The 16,792-nt window shown below is 40.4% G+C and overlaps 1 protein-coding gene across 1 annotated transcript in view; it reads left to right on the top strand.

Annotated features, from left to right (window-relative positions):
* The window catches only part of Pcca (propionyl-CoA carboxylase subunit alpha), a 291,408-nt gene that overhangs the window by 166,071 nt on the left and 108,545 nt on the right, over positions 1-16,792 (top strand). Inside the window, exon 19 of the mRNA XM_057785910.1 lies at positions 512-614. Within this exon, the coding sequence (XP_057641893.1) occupies positions 512-614 (103 nt within the window). The remainder of the gene's footprint in view (positions 1-511; positions 615-16,792) is intronic.

Genomic DNA, 16,792 nt, shown 5'->3' with positions numbered 1-16,792 from the left:
ATGACCACAGCAACTTTTAAAAGGAAAATATTTAATTGAAGTGACAGCTTGCAGTTTCAGAGATTCAGTCAGTTATCATCATGACACGGTTCATGGCAGACATGGTGCTGTAGCTGTAGCTGAGAGTTCCACAGCTTGCAGGAAACAGGAAGTCAACTAAGACACTGGGTAGTGTCCTAAGCATAGGAAACCACAAAGCCCGCCCCCACAGTGACACACTTCCTCCAACAAGGCCACACCTCCTAATAGTGCCACTCCCTATAGGATTGTCCGGTAAATTACATTCCAGTCACCAGGATGGCTCTTAGATGAGGTGATAATGGTGCCACAGTTACAATAGGAGGCTCCTGTTGTCTTTGGAGTGTCCAGTTTTCATCTGAAGGCTGTTTTCCAAGGGTGAAAGTGTGAAGTGTGTCTTTGACTCTTTTATTCCACACACTGGTGCTAAAGGTAAGTAGTCGATCGATAGAGAATCATATATAACTAATGCTCTTTCCTCTTTTTGCTTCAGAGTGCCAGTTGTTAGAGCAGACGTGGCCAAGTGGGAGCTCTCAGTAAAGTTACAGGATGCAGAGCACACTGTCGTGGCATCGAGCAGCGGGTCAACATTTGTTGTGAGTTTTGCTTGCTGATTTGGTACTCTTGAATTATCTAAACAAACTTAGAGCCTGTCGAGCCTCTCCAGTGTCTCTTCCCAGCCTCCAGGAAAGCTCTGTGTTTGTCTTTATGAGCTGAATTTACGATAATTAGGGAACACGTTCCTAGATTAAGCCGCTTTCTCAAGTGCTTCCTGAAAAGTCATAGGCTTGCCTTTGTGACAGAGATTAAAGGTGCGAGAATCTAATCTAATCCCACCTTTGGTAAAGCAGCTTTCAGATATAAACTCGGATCTGATGGGGAGTGTATCTAAGCCATGCCCTGTCAAGATTATTTGGGGGGGGGGGGCTCAAACTTCATGTTTGCTTGCAATTTCGTCGTAGAAACTCATGACCCCTAACCTGACTGTTCAAGAACTGTTTTTAGAATTTTTTTCCCCTGTAAAATCCTCTCCTGCTTTACATTTTATTTCATGGGGGAAACGCTTTGAAATGAGTGCATTAAATTGATCTGGAAAGACCCCACCTTGGCATGTGGCATAAAAACAGCCTGTCTCCTCGTTTTTCCCTTGGATGCTATGGAATGTGTCATCCTCAGAGAAGAGCTTGGGTTCCCGTAGTTCCTCCAACCTCCACATTTAGTTGTGGACTGAGCTGTTTCAGGCCGCCCCTTGCAAGGGGAGTTAGACACGCTGGTGTGAAGACCTGTGTGGCATGGCACCTTTGCTCCTCTCACCAGGGAAGTGTAGTTGTTTGCTTGGTTTCTTCATAGCTAGAACAAAATTAGCCTAAAAGTGACAGGACTCGTTTGGGTTATGGACTTCAGAGAAAGTATAAGCAATGTCATGTTTGCTTAGCTTACAGTGCAGCTCAGAGAATCCATAATTTTAAGAGTTTATAATTTTTCAGGCATTTTAAACTTTGAAGATTTCAAAAGGAGGGAGTACAGTGTGTGCAGACTTCCTACTGAAAAGAAAAAACATGTGCAGATTCAGTGAGTCTTCCTGCACTCTCCCTTTTGCTCCTGCTCCCCTAGGGGTGGCAGCCGTTCTGAAAGTGTCCGTATAGATGCTCAGTGTGTGTTCGCTCTATAGGAGTGAAAAGAAGCTACAGGAAAGTGCATGTACTCACACATATTTGCACGCACACATACACACACGTGCAAGCACATGTGCGATACATTTGATTTTCTACACAGAAAATGTAAACTGGTGCTAAATTTATTAAACTGGGTAGAAAGCTATGCCGGGAATTTAGAAGTTAATACGGTTAAGATGTCAATACTACTCATAGTGTTATAGATTCAGTGCAGCCCCAATTGAAATTCCAGTTACACTTTTCCAGAAATAGATAATTTTCCCAAAAATTCACATGGAATTTCAGGAGATCTTAAGTAGTCAAAATCTCTAAATAGAAGAACACAGTTTGCCTCATGGTTACTATGTTAGAAGCTCATTACAAATCTTTGGTTATCAAAATCTGTCTCCCAGGCTCACACCTATAATCCTGTCACCCCAGAGACTGAGGTATAAGGATCGTAAGTTTCAGACCACCCTGGACTATGTGATGAACTAATTGCTAGCCTTGGCAACTTATGGATACACTATATTGCTATGAGGCTATGGCTTACCAGTATGGTTCCGTACAGCATCTGTCTCCTTCGGCAGCTACATGGCATCTCCCTGACTCTGCCTACTCTCTTTCTATATCTCTGTTCGGATTTCCTACATGGCTTTGCTCTGCTAAACCATTGGTCAAAAGAGCTTTTATTCACCAATCAATAAAAGCAGCATAGATACGGAGGGACTTCCCACATCAGTCTCTCAAACTTATATACATTACACCTCTTTAACAAGTTTCTTTTCTGAGTCCAGTAAACAAGAAAAACTATTACTAAAACTACCTAATCTTCAACTCCCTCAGAGACCTGAGAAAGAAATAATATTAACTGAGTAAGCAGGAATTGCAAGCAAGTGACTTCCAAAAAATGTGAGAAATGACAGAAATAGCTGTCTGCTTGTACAGTCATCCAAGGTTCCTCTGGAATATTGGGACACCATCCCCAGCCTACAGGCCTAGAATATTTGACATACTTTTTTATAAAGCAGGCTTTTTGAAGGATTGGCCTGCATTTTCTTGGCAATGTTTAGGAGTCACTCTTTTGTGTCCTGTTTATCCAATCAGGACAACAGACTGTCAGCAACTGAGGCAAGAGCACTTTCTTGTCCAGTGGCTAACTTTTGCCACAAAGAATGTAAACTTCATGTAGAGTTTCTTCAATGGCCATTATCTTCTCTAAAGTAGATATGTGTTGCCAGGAACAGACATGTCTCGTTGTCATAAAAAAAAGAAAAGAGCCTATGTTATTAAAACATCTTAAATGCCATATTTGTAGATATCTATAGTGTTTGAAGATGACCTGTCTATCTAAAACATATCTTTGTTTTACCTTTTGTCCACAAGTTTGATTGTAATGACTAACTACTAACTTGCATTTCTTTATATACTAATTAGTTGGTAATAATAACTTTTAAGAACTAGAAATTTTATTACATTGTTAAATAAGCTGTATAGGTACAATATCTTGAGCAAGATTAGAAATGTATATACAGTATGTTCTAACAAAATTAATCTCAAATTTGTATCAGTATACAAGGATCCATATCAATGTGAAATATTTAAGACAAGTAGTTGCTTTTTAAAATTAGATTCAATAATATACCCTTTTATCCTATCATATCTATATCCCTCTTTTTTCTTTTTTGAGCAAAAAATCTGAATCTAAACTCCTTTGTTCGGCTTCTTTCCCCAACCATTACCAATAACAGCTTGTAACCAACCCCCCAAACAATGACAAATATCCATAACCCAATGAAAGACAAAACCTACCTACCCCACCTCTTGGGAATGTGGGCATCATGTTCTTAAATTTACTTCCTGCTCTCTGGGGGCAACAACATCTTTAGGGGATCCTGAAAAGAAAAATTTGAATTAATTGTCAAGTCCTGAAAGAGGCAACTCTGTCATTTGTTGTTCAGTATCTGCATAATGGTAAAGTGCCTGACTTGTCTCAAGTCCTGGCTAGAGCAATCTTTGAGACTGGATCATCTCAGCTGGCCACCTCATAATTTTCCTAAGCAGTTTGTAGTCCAAAGCCAATCTTTAGATGGTATTTTTCAGCTTAGTAGTTGCCATCATAGTCCTGGTGGAAATGTCATTGTAGGATCTCATCATCTTTTCAGAGACTGCATTAGGTCAGATTATTCTTGGGAATTTTTTTCAGGGTAGGTCTCCCTTCTCCTTTGGATGCATTTGTCCATAGATCTTTATATACCTCAATATGGTTGTTTTTATTTTCCTGAAAAGAGAAAAACTAAACCCTTCCCCAAACCTAATTTTGGGGAGGTTCCCTTTTGGCAAGTTATATATCTGATCCATCTGTTAGTTTTATAGATTCAGTGGCCATGCTGTTTGATTCCTTTTGTAATCAAGAGTTTTCTCTTGTTCAAATCTAACCTTTATCAATTTTGATTTATGATTTCTCTTGAAATTTTTGTTTATTTTATAAAACTGTTTTATCATCCAGAGCAGTGTGGCTTTTTATAATAGGCATTAGGGTCTTTAATTGTGTTGTGAAGGAGTTTCCTCCACAGTCAGGAAATAACTGAACAGATTTGAGGTGCCGGCTTGCAAGAGGTCCCTCAAGGCATTTCCCAATAGCAAAGGATTACTTTGATAGTCCCTTGTTGATATATATTCATCAGTCCAGTGCCTGCTCTTGCCACACCTTCTGTATAATCCAGGAGGGAGGTGTTCTTTTTGGTTTATACTTAGACAAAACATTGTTTTTGGAATGCCCTGTTTACAATCCCTTTTGAGATGACCTTATTTACAGCAATTGAAACGTTTGACACTTTGATTGTTCTCCAAACCTCTGGAAGTCACCTCTCCTATCCAAGCCTCATCATGGTCATAAGAATCCACATTGATTGTGTCTCAGATCCCTTCCTCCAAGGGTGCTGATCTTGCCCTTAATGACCTAATTTCCCTTTTGCCTTGTGCATTAGCATTTTCAAAAACTAGAGATTCAAGTATTATTTGTCTAACTTCTAAATTTGGTATCATTCTATTTACTGCTGATTTCAATTTTTTTTTTAAGAAATCAGTGGTTTCTTTGAGCCCTGTATCACTTTAGTAAATGACTCAATTTTCTTTCCTACTTCTCTAATTCTGTCCCAAGCATTCAAAGCTGCTGTATGGCATAAAGCCAAGGTATGATCATCATATACATTTTGCCTTTTATAGTAGCCTAATCTCCCTCTCCAAGAAATTGGTCCTGGGAGATTTCCATACCTCTAGCCCTACATTGTTGCTCAATGGTCTTAGCCTCGTCTTTCCACCAGGACTGCTGTAACCAAGTCTCTCATCTTGAGGGATAATTCTCTTACAGGTTGACCATGAGTTTACCATCTGCTTCACAAAGGTGAATGCCTGCCATATGAGACTATTACTTCCTTGAATCTCCTTAAATCTAACATTTCCACGGATTCCAGTGAGTGCTTCAACAGCCTTGGGGATAGCTGTCATTTGGTAGTTCCCATAAGGTGACCAATAAATTAAGGTTGGTTGTTTGAAAACCTTAGGCTATTCTTCTCTAACCTATAATACAATGCTGGAATAAGTTCTCCTATAAATTCCTCTGTATGGATCTGACTATTTCTATGATCTATTTTATTATGTTTTCCTAAGGCCTGTATCTTGGCCTCATATCAACCAACTTTTTTAGAGATAAACCAAGAGTTATCAAAGCGACATTAAGTATTATCAATATGATAATTAACATTGTGTTCATCCTGGTGAAGTTGATTATCCCTTCATTTAATCATTCCATTTCTAAGCCATTCATCAAGTAATCATTTAGATACCAAACTCTCTCCATGGTAGTAGTGTTTCCCATTTTTTAAGGTGGGAAAGACTCTCTCTTCTAATTAATACCTCCGTTTAAGAATTCCCAATTGTCTTCATTGGCAATGAAGACATCAGGCTGACTGCTGCTCCACAGAGCAGTAGAAGCCTGCGCTGGTTCAAGGCAGCTACCTAAGCCCACTGGGAGAAAAGAGGGGAAACCTAGACAGCCGGGTGGTGACCCCCTGCCCTAAAGTTGGATGCCAGATATAGTACAAATTTCTAATGGGTCTTAATAATAAAAACCCAGAGTCAGATATAGGAGGTGAAAAATGAAAGATCAGATAAACAGAACAATCAACCACTAGTTCTTATCTCTATAAATCCTCAGTCCAGAAGGGTATCGTCTCTACAAGTCATCAGGCTGAATGCCTTGATTTCCGGTCTCCTCCCACCTTATATTTCTCTCTCTCTCTCTCTCTCTCTCTCTCTCTCTGCCCAGCCATATCCCTTCCTGTCTCCAGGTGTTTGTGAATTCATAGGCTCTCAGGTAAAAGTATGTGATTAGTGAAGGCAACAATGAATTCAGCTGCAGGATGAGTAGTGGAATTGACTAGGAGTGTGAAACCCCTGAACACACATGGCGGAAACACTAGCCAGTCTTTATAAAGCTGAACTCCAAGTGAGGACACTCAGCTGAGTTCCTGTATAACAATTTTCTGGATTTCTAAGTTCTGCCCACTTTTCTCTTGTGCAATATATTATAAAACTGGTTAGAACAGCACTAGAAACACAAAGATTAGTGTGTTCGTTGCTTTAAAGATGAAGAAGTAAATTCATACTGAAGTACATTCGTTTTGAAGAAAAATGTCCTAGCAGTCCTGCTGTGCAGACAAACTGGCTTATAAACATGGTCCTCCAGAGGCAGGCACATGACTGCCGCACAGCCCCGCTAAGTGTTTGCCCTGTGTCTACCTGCTCCCAACTGCTCGTACGTATTACTTAGGAGTAGGTACTCCTGCCTTGGCTCAGTGGGGAAGAGGGCTCTCTGCTAGTCCTGTGAACCTACATAAGCAGCTTGATACGGTGACACAAATCCATTATCCCTGCAAGAGACAGAGGCAGGAGGATTGCCCAGAAGCCCCAAAGCCAGCTAGGCCAAAGTACAAGGCAGCACAGAAGCAAGAGAGGCTGCCTCAGCAAGACAAAGAGAGAATTCACTACTCAGCTTGCCCTTTGATCTCTGCAAGACACCATGGCGTGTGCCTCCCACCCCCACTGTTATCAATCAACCAACATTCCAAAGAGTATACAAAATTCCTAGAGTATCCACGGTATATTAATGTAATCTTCATACTAATGAATAGAAAATTTAAGTGGTCAAAGTAATGCTTAGCATTCCTGGTCAAAGAGTAATTTTCTACTATCTTAAAATTTTTTAATTAAATTTTAAGGTTAGCATATAAAGTTCTGGTATTGATTTTAATTCTGCCATTATTACTTTGCTGAAATTTATTCACCCTTTTCACTGCTTTCCCCCACTTTTCATGGTTCTCTTCTATCCCCCAAGACCCCTCTTTGTGCTTTTAAATTCTTTAATTTCCCTAAATTAGGCTCTGTATTTATATTAAGAGAACAGAATATTTTCAGTAAGCCTAAAACTGTTTCATTTAAATTAAAATTAGAGCCCTTCCATTTTCCCAATTTCAAGTTATATGTAGGTAAAATTTGAATTAAAATTTAAAAACCTGGGCTTGGTGGTAGTTTAGCACTTCCTAGCATGCACAAAGCCCTAGGTTTTCTTAAATAAAGAGCAAAGAGCTACTTCTGGAATGGTAGCCTGAGGTGCTCCATGAACCCACTCTTCAGCAATGTAGCCATCATTATGAGAATGATGAAAATCTCTATTTATAGCTGCTATGTTGTAGACAGAGACTGCTTGTTCGTTCCCGGTCACCCAGACCTGATATAACCACACAGAAACTGTATTAATTGAAACACTGGTTGGCCTATTAGTGTATACATATTTCTAACTAGCTCTTATATCTTAAATTGACCCATTTCTATTCATCTGTGTATTCTACATGGTTGTGTTCTACCAGTAAGGCTCCATCCAGTGTTCAGCATCTGTCTCCTGCCACGGCGACATGGTGTCTCTTTGACTACTCTCTCCTCCTCTGTCTGCTTGGAATTCCCACCTTGCCCCATTCTGCGCTGCAATAGGTCCAAAACAGCATCTTTATTAACTAATGGTATTCACAGTATACAGAGGAGAATCCCACATCACTATGTGACTGAATGTAGAACACAGTAAGGAGTCAACTAAAACTGTCATGAAGATGTGAGTGAGTTCAGTGTGGATGCAAAGTCAAATCAGTTAAACGCCCCCTTATCTGCAGTAGCAACCCCAGAGTAAAAACAGTTCCATTAGCAAGAATATCAAAAGAAAGTGCTATTGAGGAGTAAGTACAATAAAAGTCTGAAATATGCTTGGTGAAATGCACAAGCCCTTGCCAAAGAATGAAGGAGAAAGCACAGCCTCCTGGTTCATGAACTGACTAGAAAGATGGTGTGCACTGCTTCCTCATGGTCTAAAGACGTCCTGTAGTTCCGAGACAAGCTGTGTTTTTGACAGACCCTCACATCCACATGGGAGCACAAAGATCCAGAATTGCCAAAACTATCTTCCAAACAAACATGAGGATGGATAGGTCACATTTCCACCCTGAGTGTACTGAACCCTGGTGTAGCCCTTATGTGAAGGTAGACATGTTGATTGCTGGTATAGAAAAGAGAATATAGAAATAATCCTCTCACTGTTGGTAATTATTGGGTGCTAATTTGGGGGTGATTCCCAAAGCCATAAGACAAACAAGTATGTGGTGGTTCGATTTAGGGGGTGATGGTGTGTGTGCTGGGTACTGAACCCAGGATTTGTGCCTCCGGAGCAATGCTCTACCACTGAGCTACATCCTTACTCTAAAGCAGTGTTTTACAGAGGCACGAAAATAATTCAGTGGAGGAATCAATAATCCTTTCAGCAAATGGTGGGATATAAACTTGGACACCTTTCTCATACTGAGTTAATATGCAAAATTATCCAAAATGAATTCATTTCTAAATACAAGAGCTAAATGCTTTTTCGAACTTTATATGTTACTATGTTTTCATAGAGATGTAACCAAAGCATAAGAAACACAATAAAATGAATAAGTAATCAATATGTATCTAAATCAAAAGGCATCAACAAGAAATTGAAGACAAACCCACAGAATGGTAAAACCCATTTACAAACTGAGTAAAGACCTTGTGTTTAAAATTTATAAAGAACACACTTCATGCGGGAAAAGACAAGAAATTCAGGTTTACAATGAGTGAAGACCCTGAGGTCCCTCCAGAGAGTTTAGCAGCCCTGTCAGTGAAATCAGGTCTGCACACATTTCCAGGAAGAACACGTCAAAACAGTGAATACAGAAACTTGCTGTCTGCTCAGGTGGCTGTCAGGAGCTAGAAGTAGAGAAACCAGGACCCTCATCTCATGTACTGCGTGGATCTGAGACATGGTACCGTGGAATTTCTCAGACAGTTAAACATCTGGGCTATCTAGAACCTTGATCCAGTTCTGTCATGAGGATTTAGCCTTGTATATTATTCACTTAAGTACTTGTGCCCTTATTACTATGGTGGACATATTTAAACTTTGAAATCATATCAAAATTTTCGAATAATAGTTATGAGACCAGTTGCCAGCATCATTATGGGAATTAAAGGAGAATATATATATATATGTATATATATATATATGTATATTCATTTAGCCTTTCTGCAAAAATAAGATGGTATTCATAAAAGGCCTTTAAAAGATTCCTATCCTTTGGTCTACTAATTCTGCTCTTAGAACTTAATCCCAAGAAAATGATAAGAAAATATTAAGTACCAACTTAATATTTTATTTAATAAAAAGTTTAACAAGGGGAGTTTGTCTTTGGAGACCCCATCTTACAGGGTAAAGGGAAGTCAGACTTCGAAGTAACTAAAATATAGCAACAAACACCTTCCTAGAGATGGCTACAACTATTGAATCATGTGAGAACTGTCCTAGTTAGGGTTACTATTTCAGTGATAAAACACCATGACCAAAGCAACTTGGGAGGAAGGTGTTTATTTGGCCTATACTTCCACGGGGTACTCTATTGTTGAAGGAAGCCAGAACAGGAACTCTAGCAGGGTAGGAACCCTAAGGCAGGAGCTGATGCAGAGACCACAGAGGAGCACTGCTTACAGACTTGCTCCCCGTGGCTTGCTCAGCCTGCTTTCTTAAAGAACCCAGGATCACTGGCACTATGGAGATCCATACCCTTAATGTGCTGGGCCCTCTCTCATTAATCACTAAATAAGAAAATGCCCTGCAGGGTTGCCTACAGCTTGATCTTTTGGAAGCATTTTCTCCATCGAAGCTACCTCTTATCTGATGACTCTAGCTTGTGTCAAGTTGACGGAAAGCTAGCTAGCCAGCACAAAAACCAAAGGAAGCTATAAGCTGCCTGGATGAAGGGAGGTATCTGGAGGAAGAAGAGACTTTTGGGAGATATGACTAGTGACAATGTAGACCACACTGCCTGTGTGAGCAGGGACTGACTTCAAATCACTGCTATGAGAAACGTGGCACAGTGGAAGAGCAAAGTCTGTTGAGATGTCAAAGACATGTTTTTGGTGGGTGCGGAGGTTTGTCTGCCTGTATGTCTGGGCACCATGTATATGCCTGATGCTCAAGAGGTCAAAAGAGGCTATCAGATCCCCTGGAATTGGAATTACAGAGGGGTGTGAGCCACCACATGGGTGCTAGGAGTTGAATTTAAGTCCTCTGAAATAGCAGCCAGTGTTCTTAACCTCTGAGCCATCTCTCCACCCCCCAGAGAAATCTTTAATCTGTAGTAAGTTTAATTACTTAAAAATTATTACACTTCATTTATTTATTTCGTATGTGCACTTAAACATGTGGAAGTCAGAGGACACTTAGTGGGAAGTTGGTTTTCTCCTTCCATATGGGTCCCAGGAATTAAAATCAAGTTGTCAGGCTTCAGAATAGCCCTTATTCATCGAGTCATTTCACCAACCTTTTAAAAGAAGCTTTTAATTGTGTGTGTGTGTACACACACATGTGTGCGTGTGCTTGTCTGCTAGCGTTTTGGGGTACACCTGTGCTATAGAAGCACAGCCGTGGGTTCTCTACTTCTATCATCAAATGAGTCCTGGGATTGGACTCCGGTTATCAGGCTTAGTGGTTTGCACTTTTTCTTCTGAGCCATCTCACCAGCCCTCCAAAAATCTTCTTAAAGTATTTAGAAACCTTACCACTTCTTATAAATGATAGTATTGTTTTAAATAATGATGTTTAGCATTGACTGAATAATTTTATACAAGTAAATATTTTTTTTCAGAGCTGTATAAGGTTTGTGAATACCATTCATGTCTAAAGAGTTTAAATTCTGGTTTTGTTTTCTTAATAATGTTCATTTTGGTTGATTCAAAATGATCTCATCTTTGGATGCCTGTGGTGGAGGGAGGGAAATGTTGTAGAGTGTTCATATCATTTAAATTACCACCCTGTATTTTTCTTCACAAAGAAATGATACAGTGATGAACATAAGGCTAAAAAATAATAATTACATATGGATACATAATAAGAAATAATTATATACTTCTTGTTTGACATTTTCTTCCTCTGATATAAGCAACCTTTCCCCCTTTGTTCTGCCACCGTTCACTTTGTTCTAGATTCTGAACCGGGAAAACATCCCACCAGGTTGTTCTGACATCTAAAGAACACTTTGGAAACTTGGTTTTTAAGTAGAGCCATGCGAGCAGTTTTGTAAAATGCCATTTTAAAACCAAGCAGTAATTGAATGAACTTAGAATACCTACTAAATGGTTTTTCAAAGTAAGACCATTTTTTATTTTATTTATTTCTGTTATATGTATCTGGTGTTTTCCATGTATGTATGTGTGTATGTCTTGTACACTTCTGGATGAACAGCCAGTGCTCTTAGCCTCATAACCATCTCTCAAGCCCCCTTGCTTTTCTTTCTTTTTTTTTTTTAATGTAAATGTTTGCTAAAGAATCAAATACATCCTTAACAAGATTACCCCACCTCCGTCCCTTTTACAATAGTGGGAAGTGCTGTGGCCACCGTGGATTTTATGGGACTGTGTGACTCACAGGCTTATGGTTGATCGGGCACTGCCTGCTGTCATCTGAAATGTCCGTAGACCACAACAGGTTTGAACTCACAGCAATCCTCCTGTTTCAGTCTCCTACATCTTGGAATTTCATCTGTACACCACATCCAGCTTCAGTCGCCTTTTTGAATAGCTTACTTTCAAATGCCTTTCTTAGAAAATAATCTATTGACACATCTACCCTTTTGGGTTTTTTAGACAGTTTTCAGGAAAGGCTCTTACTCTGGGATGTGACAAAGAGATTAGTAAATAAGGCCATTTAACCATTACAATAATGGTAACTTTAGCCTTTTTGTTTAAAAATCATCTGTGACTCAAATTCATACTGGCAAATGGGAAAGAACAGTTTTCAGTAGCATTAGAAAAAGAATATTTCATATCCTTATTATATAATGCTGTGATCTGGTCCTGAAATTTGACTTTTGCATGTGATAGGAAATTGAGATTGGGTTTTTGAAGTTACCCATCATACTTAAACTTTTTACTTCTATTTTTTTTTAACATGAGTTAAATGTTATAATCATGTGAACTACTTGTCAGACAAGTTTTTCATGTAGTTATCCCTCTCAACGAATTTTAAAAAAAGGACTTTAAACAAAGCAGAATTTAAAATACTGCATTTGAAGAAATTATTTTCTGACAATGAATTTTTACAAAGTGCATTCAGCAAAGAAGTTAATTTTCTTGAAAAATTTTTTTTTCATTTAAAAAAATTAAGACAATAAATCAGTTGTTTTTTCCTTTTCAAGATGTTTATCAGGAGACATTGCCCAAGGCCTGTTTTGGTCTTGTGTTTGTTTTTTTTGTTTGTCAATCTTTATTGAGTTTGTTCTCTGGATTTCCATTGCTGGCCCTCTCATCCTTCCTCGACTCCCTCTCACCCCTACCCCATCCCTGCCTCTGTACAAGTCCCCTTTCCACATTCACAGCATTTTTAATTAGCTTATATGGTTAGATAGCATGGCTTTTCAAACAAAATGAGGTTTTAGCTCCCTCTCCCCATGTTATAGGAGTAAAATATGACAAGTTGTGTGGCCTAGAATATCCTATGTGAGGCTAGCGGGAGAGCCAGCAGACAGAAAAAGCCTGTGATTCAGTTTCTTCACTAAAGGGGAAAGCCCTTTGCATGTCGCATGAAAACGTGCAATGATGGTTTATAGTGAGGCAGGTGTGAATGGCTCCTGAACACGCAGGAACAAGCCCCCACCTGCTTACACATGCTCGTGCTAAGATGATGGAGAGAAACCCGTCTCCATATACATTTTGACAAAAATGAAATTTTTTATAGTTCCCTGATTTCATATGATTGTAGAAAAATAAGTGCTGATACATTATGGGTGCATGATATAAAACCCACAGGAAACAATTTGACAGAAAGAGTCTTATAGTCAGGTGTGGATCATACTGGTAACCCCAACACGCATGAGTGGGGTAGAAACATTTGTTCACACTCAGGCTGGGCTACATAGCAGGAGCCTGTCTCAAAATCAGCCAACCAACCACCATAAACCCAAACTGTCACCTATGTTCAAAGGTAGGAAGTGTAAGAATGTTCATAGAGTATTGTTTGTAATGGCTGAGGATTCAAGCAGCTCAAAAGCCAAGCCTGTTAATAGATAACATTGGCACTGTCAGAGCAGTGAAATCCTGTTCAGCTAGTAAAAATGTGAGTCCATTCTACGTGTAAAAGCAAAGTATATTCCCTGATATATATATATTATATATAAAATAATATATATATTAAAAAAGAATATGTTAGGGCAGATGTGGAGGTCCATGCCTCTAATTTCAGTAGTCCAGAGTCAGGGGCAGGCACACCTCTGTGAGTTCCAGGCCAGCCTAGGCTACACAGTGAGGTTCTGTCTTGAGGCGGAAAAATAGATGTGTATGCTTATTGTATGACTAGAGTATCTTCAGAAGGAGCCACAAGAAAGTGTAACTATGGGTTGCCCTGGTGCTGGGAGCTGGCTGCCTGGGTGCATACAGTGCCTTTGGCCATCCATGTAAGTACTCAAATAAACCCTGGTTCATTAGACCTACCGGACATGGGCGGGGCCGCAAGTGCAGTTTCTGAGACCCTTTCAGCTAGAAGTCTGAACTTGAAAGTGGTTTCTAGAAATCAGTGTCGGTTGTGTTTTTAAGAACTCATCTAAGTTTGTCAGGGAAAGCGTGGAGACACCTATGGATACTAACTGTGAAGCCAGCCCCCTTTCCCTTTCAGATGAATAAACTACTTCAAGAGATGTCTGTTCTGCCGAGAGCTCTCTGAAGATTGTACGTAGACTCCTAGAATCTGTTGTAGCTTCATGGAGTATTTTAGGGAATGGGGTGGTTCAGGAAGAGGGTCCCCAAGTCACTTGCTGTAGCACTTCCCTACCCCGAGAGTCCATAGACTGGCAAATACCCTTCCAGAGCAGACCCAGCAAAGTAGCTTGACATCTGATGAAGAGGGTCAGATAAACACGGCTGTGGAGAAATCAAGCCCAAAGAGTGACTCGCAGCTTGATCTGTTTACGTTTTAAATGTAGCCTTTCCAGTGGGTATCATAATCTGCTTTTCAACCAGAAGCCTGAATTTTCATAAAAATGTGAGGCTCCTGCCCATGTAATCTGGAAAATTGCCCGTCTAATTGGGTGCAGGGCTGCACCTGCACCCTCTTAAATGGCTCAGGCATGTTGTGCTTCAGAGCCAAGTCGCTTGTTATGGCACTAAGTGAGGAACAAAAATAAGCTACAGACCCCGAGTCCCTGCTACTCTGAAGATGAAAAGCACTAAATGGGGCTGGCAGTTACCGCGCTGGAGTTGGCAAATACTGTGATTAGGATTTCAACTGGATTTTAGTATGATCTTCAGGTTTCTGACACTTTCTGAAGGATTTAATATCAGGTAAAATGCTTAATGTTGACACAAGTTATCCAGCTTTTAGTTCATGCCATTTAACTTTATAATCTGTTCTAAAATATATGCAGTAGTATGGCAGCATCTTTAGACCCTGATCAATTTTTAAAATATGTGTATTAACAATTATTTTGTTGATTTTTCTTATATGTGTATTTTCTGTCCTGAGTTTTTGAGACAAAATCTCACTGTGTAGCCCAGGGTGACTTTGAGCAAACCTATCATCCTCCTTTGTGCTGAGATTACAGAGGTCACCACCATTCTTGCCTCAATTTTGATATCACATTTCTGCATCTCAAATTTATTTACAAATTAAATGAGCATTGAAACCATCTGTTGAAATGCCTGAGTGACTCAACCACTAGATAAGTTTCTATATAGTTCCTATTCTGTCATTATAGTTGTGATGTGTCGTCATTGTTTACTGTGTTCTGTGACATACATACTAGAGAAACAGTGGTGGTCCAGAGAGACGTTGTGTCTGACTTCTCAGACCTATTGAGGGTGACAAGCAAGTAAATGATAGGGAGAGTGGGTGACGTGGATAAGAGCCAGGGTCTCCCCAAACTTGAACATGAAGACAGGTGGGGACTTTCAAAGGGAAACCAGCCAGCCTGAGACCTACGGAAGGCGGTGGTGGATGGTACAGGGCAGAAGGTCACGATTTTGAAGGCTTATATAAATATATAAAGAGGAAATGGAAGAGCCATGTATGGGATGTGGAAGGCTTGGCATCTGGGACCGATGGCAGGCGTGAGACGTGGGATTAGCAGCCTCACATCTGTGGATTCCACCTGAGCTTGTGGACCTGTGAGGACTGATCTGAAAGGGAGTGGAGACCACAGGAAGCCTTTCTTTCTGTAGGACATCTGACGTGATCCTGTCAGAAAGACCACTGTGTCTCCCTGCTAGTGAATAGGTTAGGGAGTGAGGGGGGTTGCGAGGAGGCTAGGGAACTTAGAGAGTAAAGCAATGCATGTGATCTGCTCTAATCTTGGTAGCACTCTAGAAAGAATAAAGACTTTTCTGTCTGCTGTAAGTGGAAGGAAACTCAAGTGCAGAGAGATTAGCTGCCTTTTCTAGAGTAGGAGCCTAGGGCAGAGCAAGGATTGAGATTGAGAACCTGGTTCCTGAGTTCACGCTGGAAGCCATCTCTCACCACACCCCTACGGTGAAGACAAAGAGAAGCTAAAGGTATTGGGCAGCTGGCTGAGTGACAATGACAATGGCTGAGATGTGTGCAGAGGGACCTGGGATGATGAAGGCAGCTGCAGACCTGTGGAGAAAGCTGGCAATGTTTACTGAGTTGTTACCAGTGAAATTCTATGACCCAAGAGAATGTTCAGTAGAAGTTTGACCTTCAATGCATAGAAAGCAGCTGGAGGATGGGAAAGAGTTGAGAGAAGTGAAGAGACCCAAGGAATGTTAGACCTGTCAACTAAGGATGTCAACAAGAAGCAGAGGATCCTGGGGGAAGAAGCAATTGTACAGTGACACCCGGGTTCAAAACCAAAGGAAGAAGAACAAAGACTGAGCTTTGTCCATTGACTTTAGCAAAAGGTTAGGAACATTTTCAATGATGCAGCGTGGACAGAAATGGAACATTAGAGTCGAGGTGGGAGGACTGTGGCACGGAGGACTCCTAAGAAAGGCGGGACATTGAGTGTCAGGCAGAGTGTGCAGGCTGCTCAGGTAAGACTTTTACTTGAAATTGGAACTTTTTAAAGTGAATAACAGGGTCACAAGAAGGAAGTAGTTAAAAGGTGGGGAGAGATGAGTAGATCTGTGGAGATGCAGGAGGAGGTGGAGATGAGGGAAGGCGGCTGCTTCTCCTCCTCTGGAGACTGCTGTGTGCTCTGATGGCGAGGACAGGGGACAGGGACTATGGGGAGGGTCAAGGCACGCCATGCAGTGTTGAATGTTGGCGAGAATGGACTTCCACAGACGGGAGCGAGTTGGCACATCCGCTAAACATACTATTGAGCAATAAAAAATTTCAGAAGCCTAAATAAATAAATAAATAGATACATTCAGATTACTATATTGTAAAGATATTATGTAGTTTGGTTATTGTTATATTTTTAGTAAACTCATCTGGTTGTTTTGAGGGTTGCTGAGGACAACTCAGGACCTTGCAAGTGCTATGAAAATAC

This window comes from Chionomys nivalis, chromosome 12 (genome assembly GCF_950005125.1).
Source record: "Chionomys nivalis chromosome 12, mChiNiv1.1, whole genome shotgun sequence".
NCBI classification, from domain to species: Eukaryota; Metazoa; Chordata; class Mammalia; order Rodentia; family Cricetidae; genus Chionomys; species Chionomys nivalis.
The sequence above is the reverse complement of the archived record's forward strand: the minus strand, read 5'-3'. Positions and strand labels throughout refer to the sequence as shown.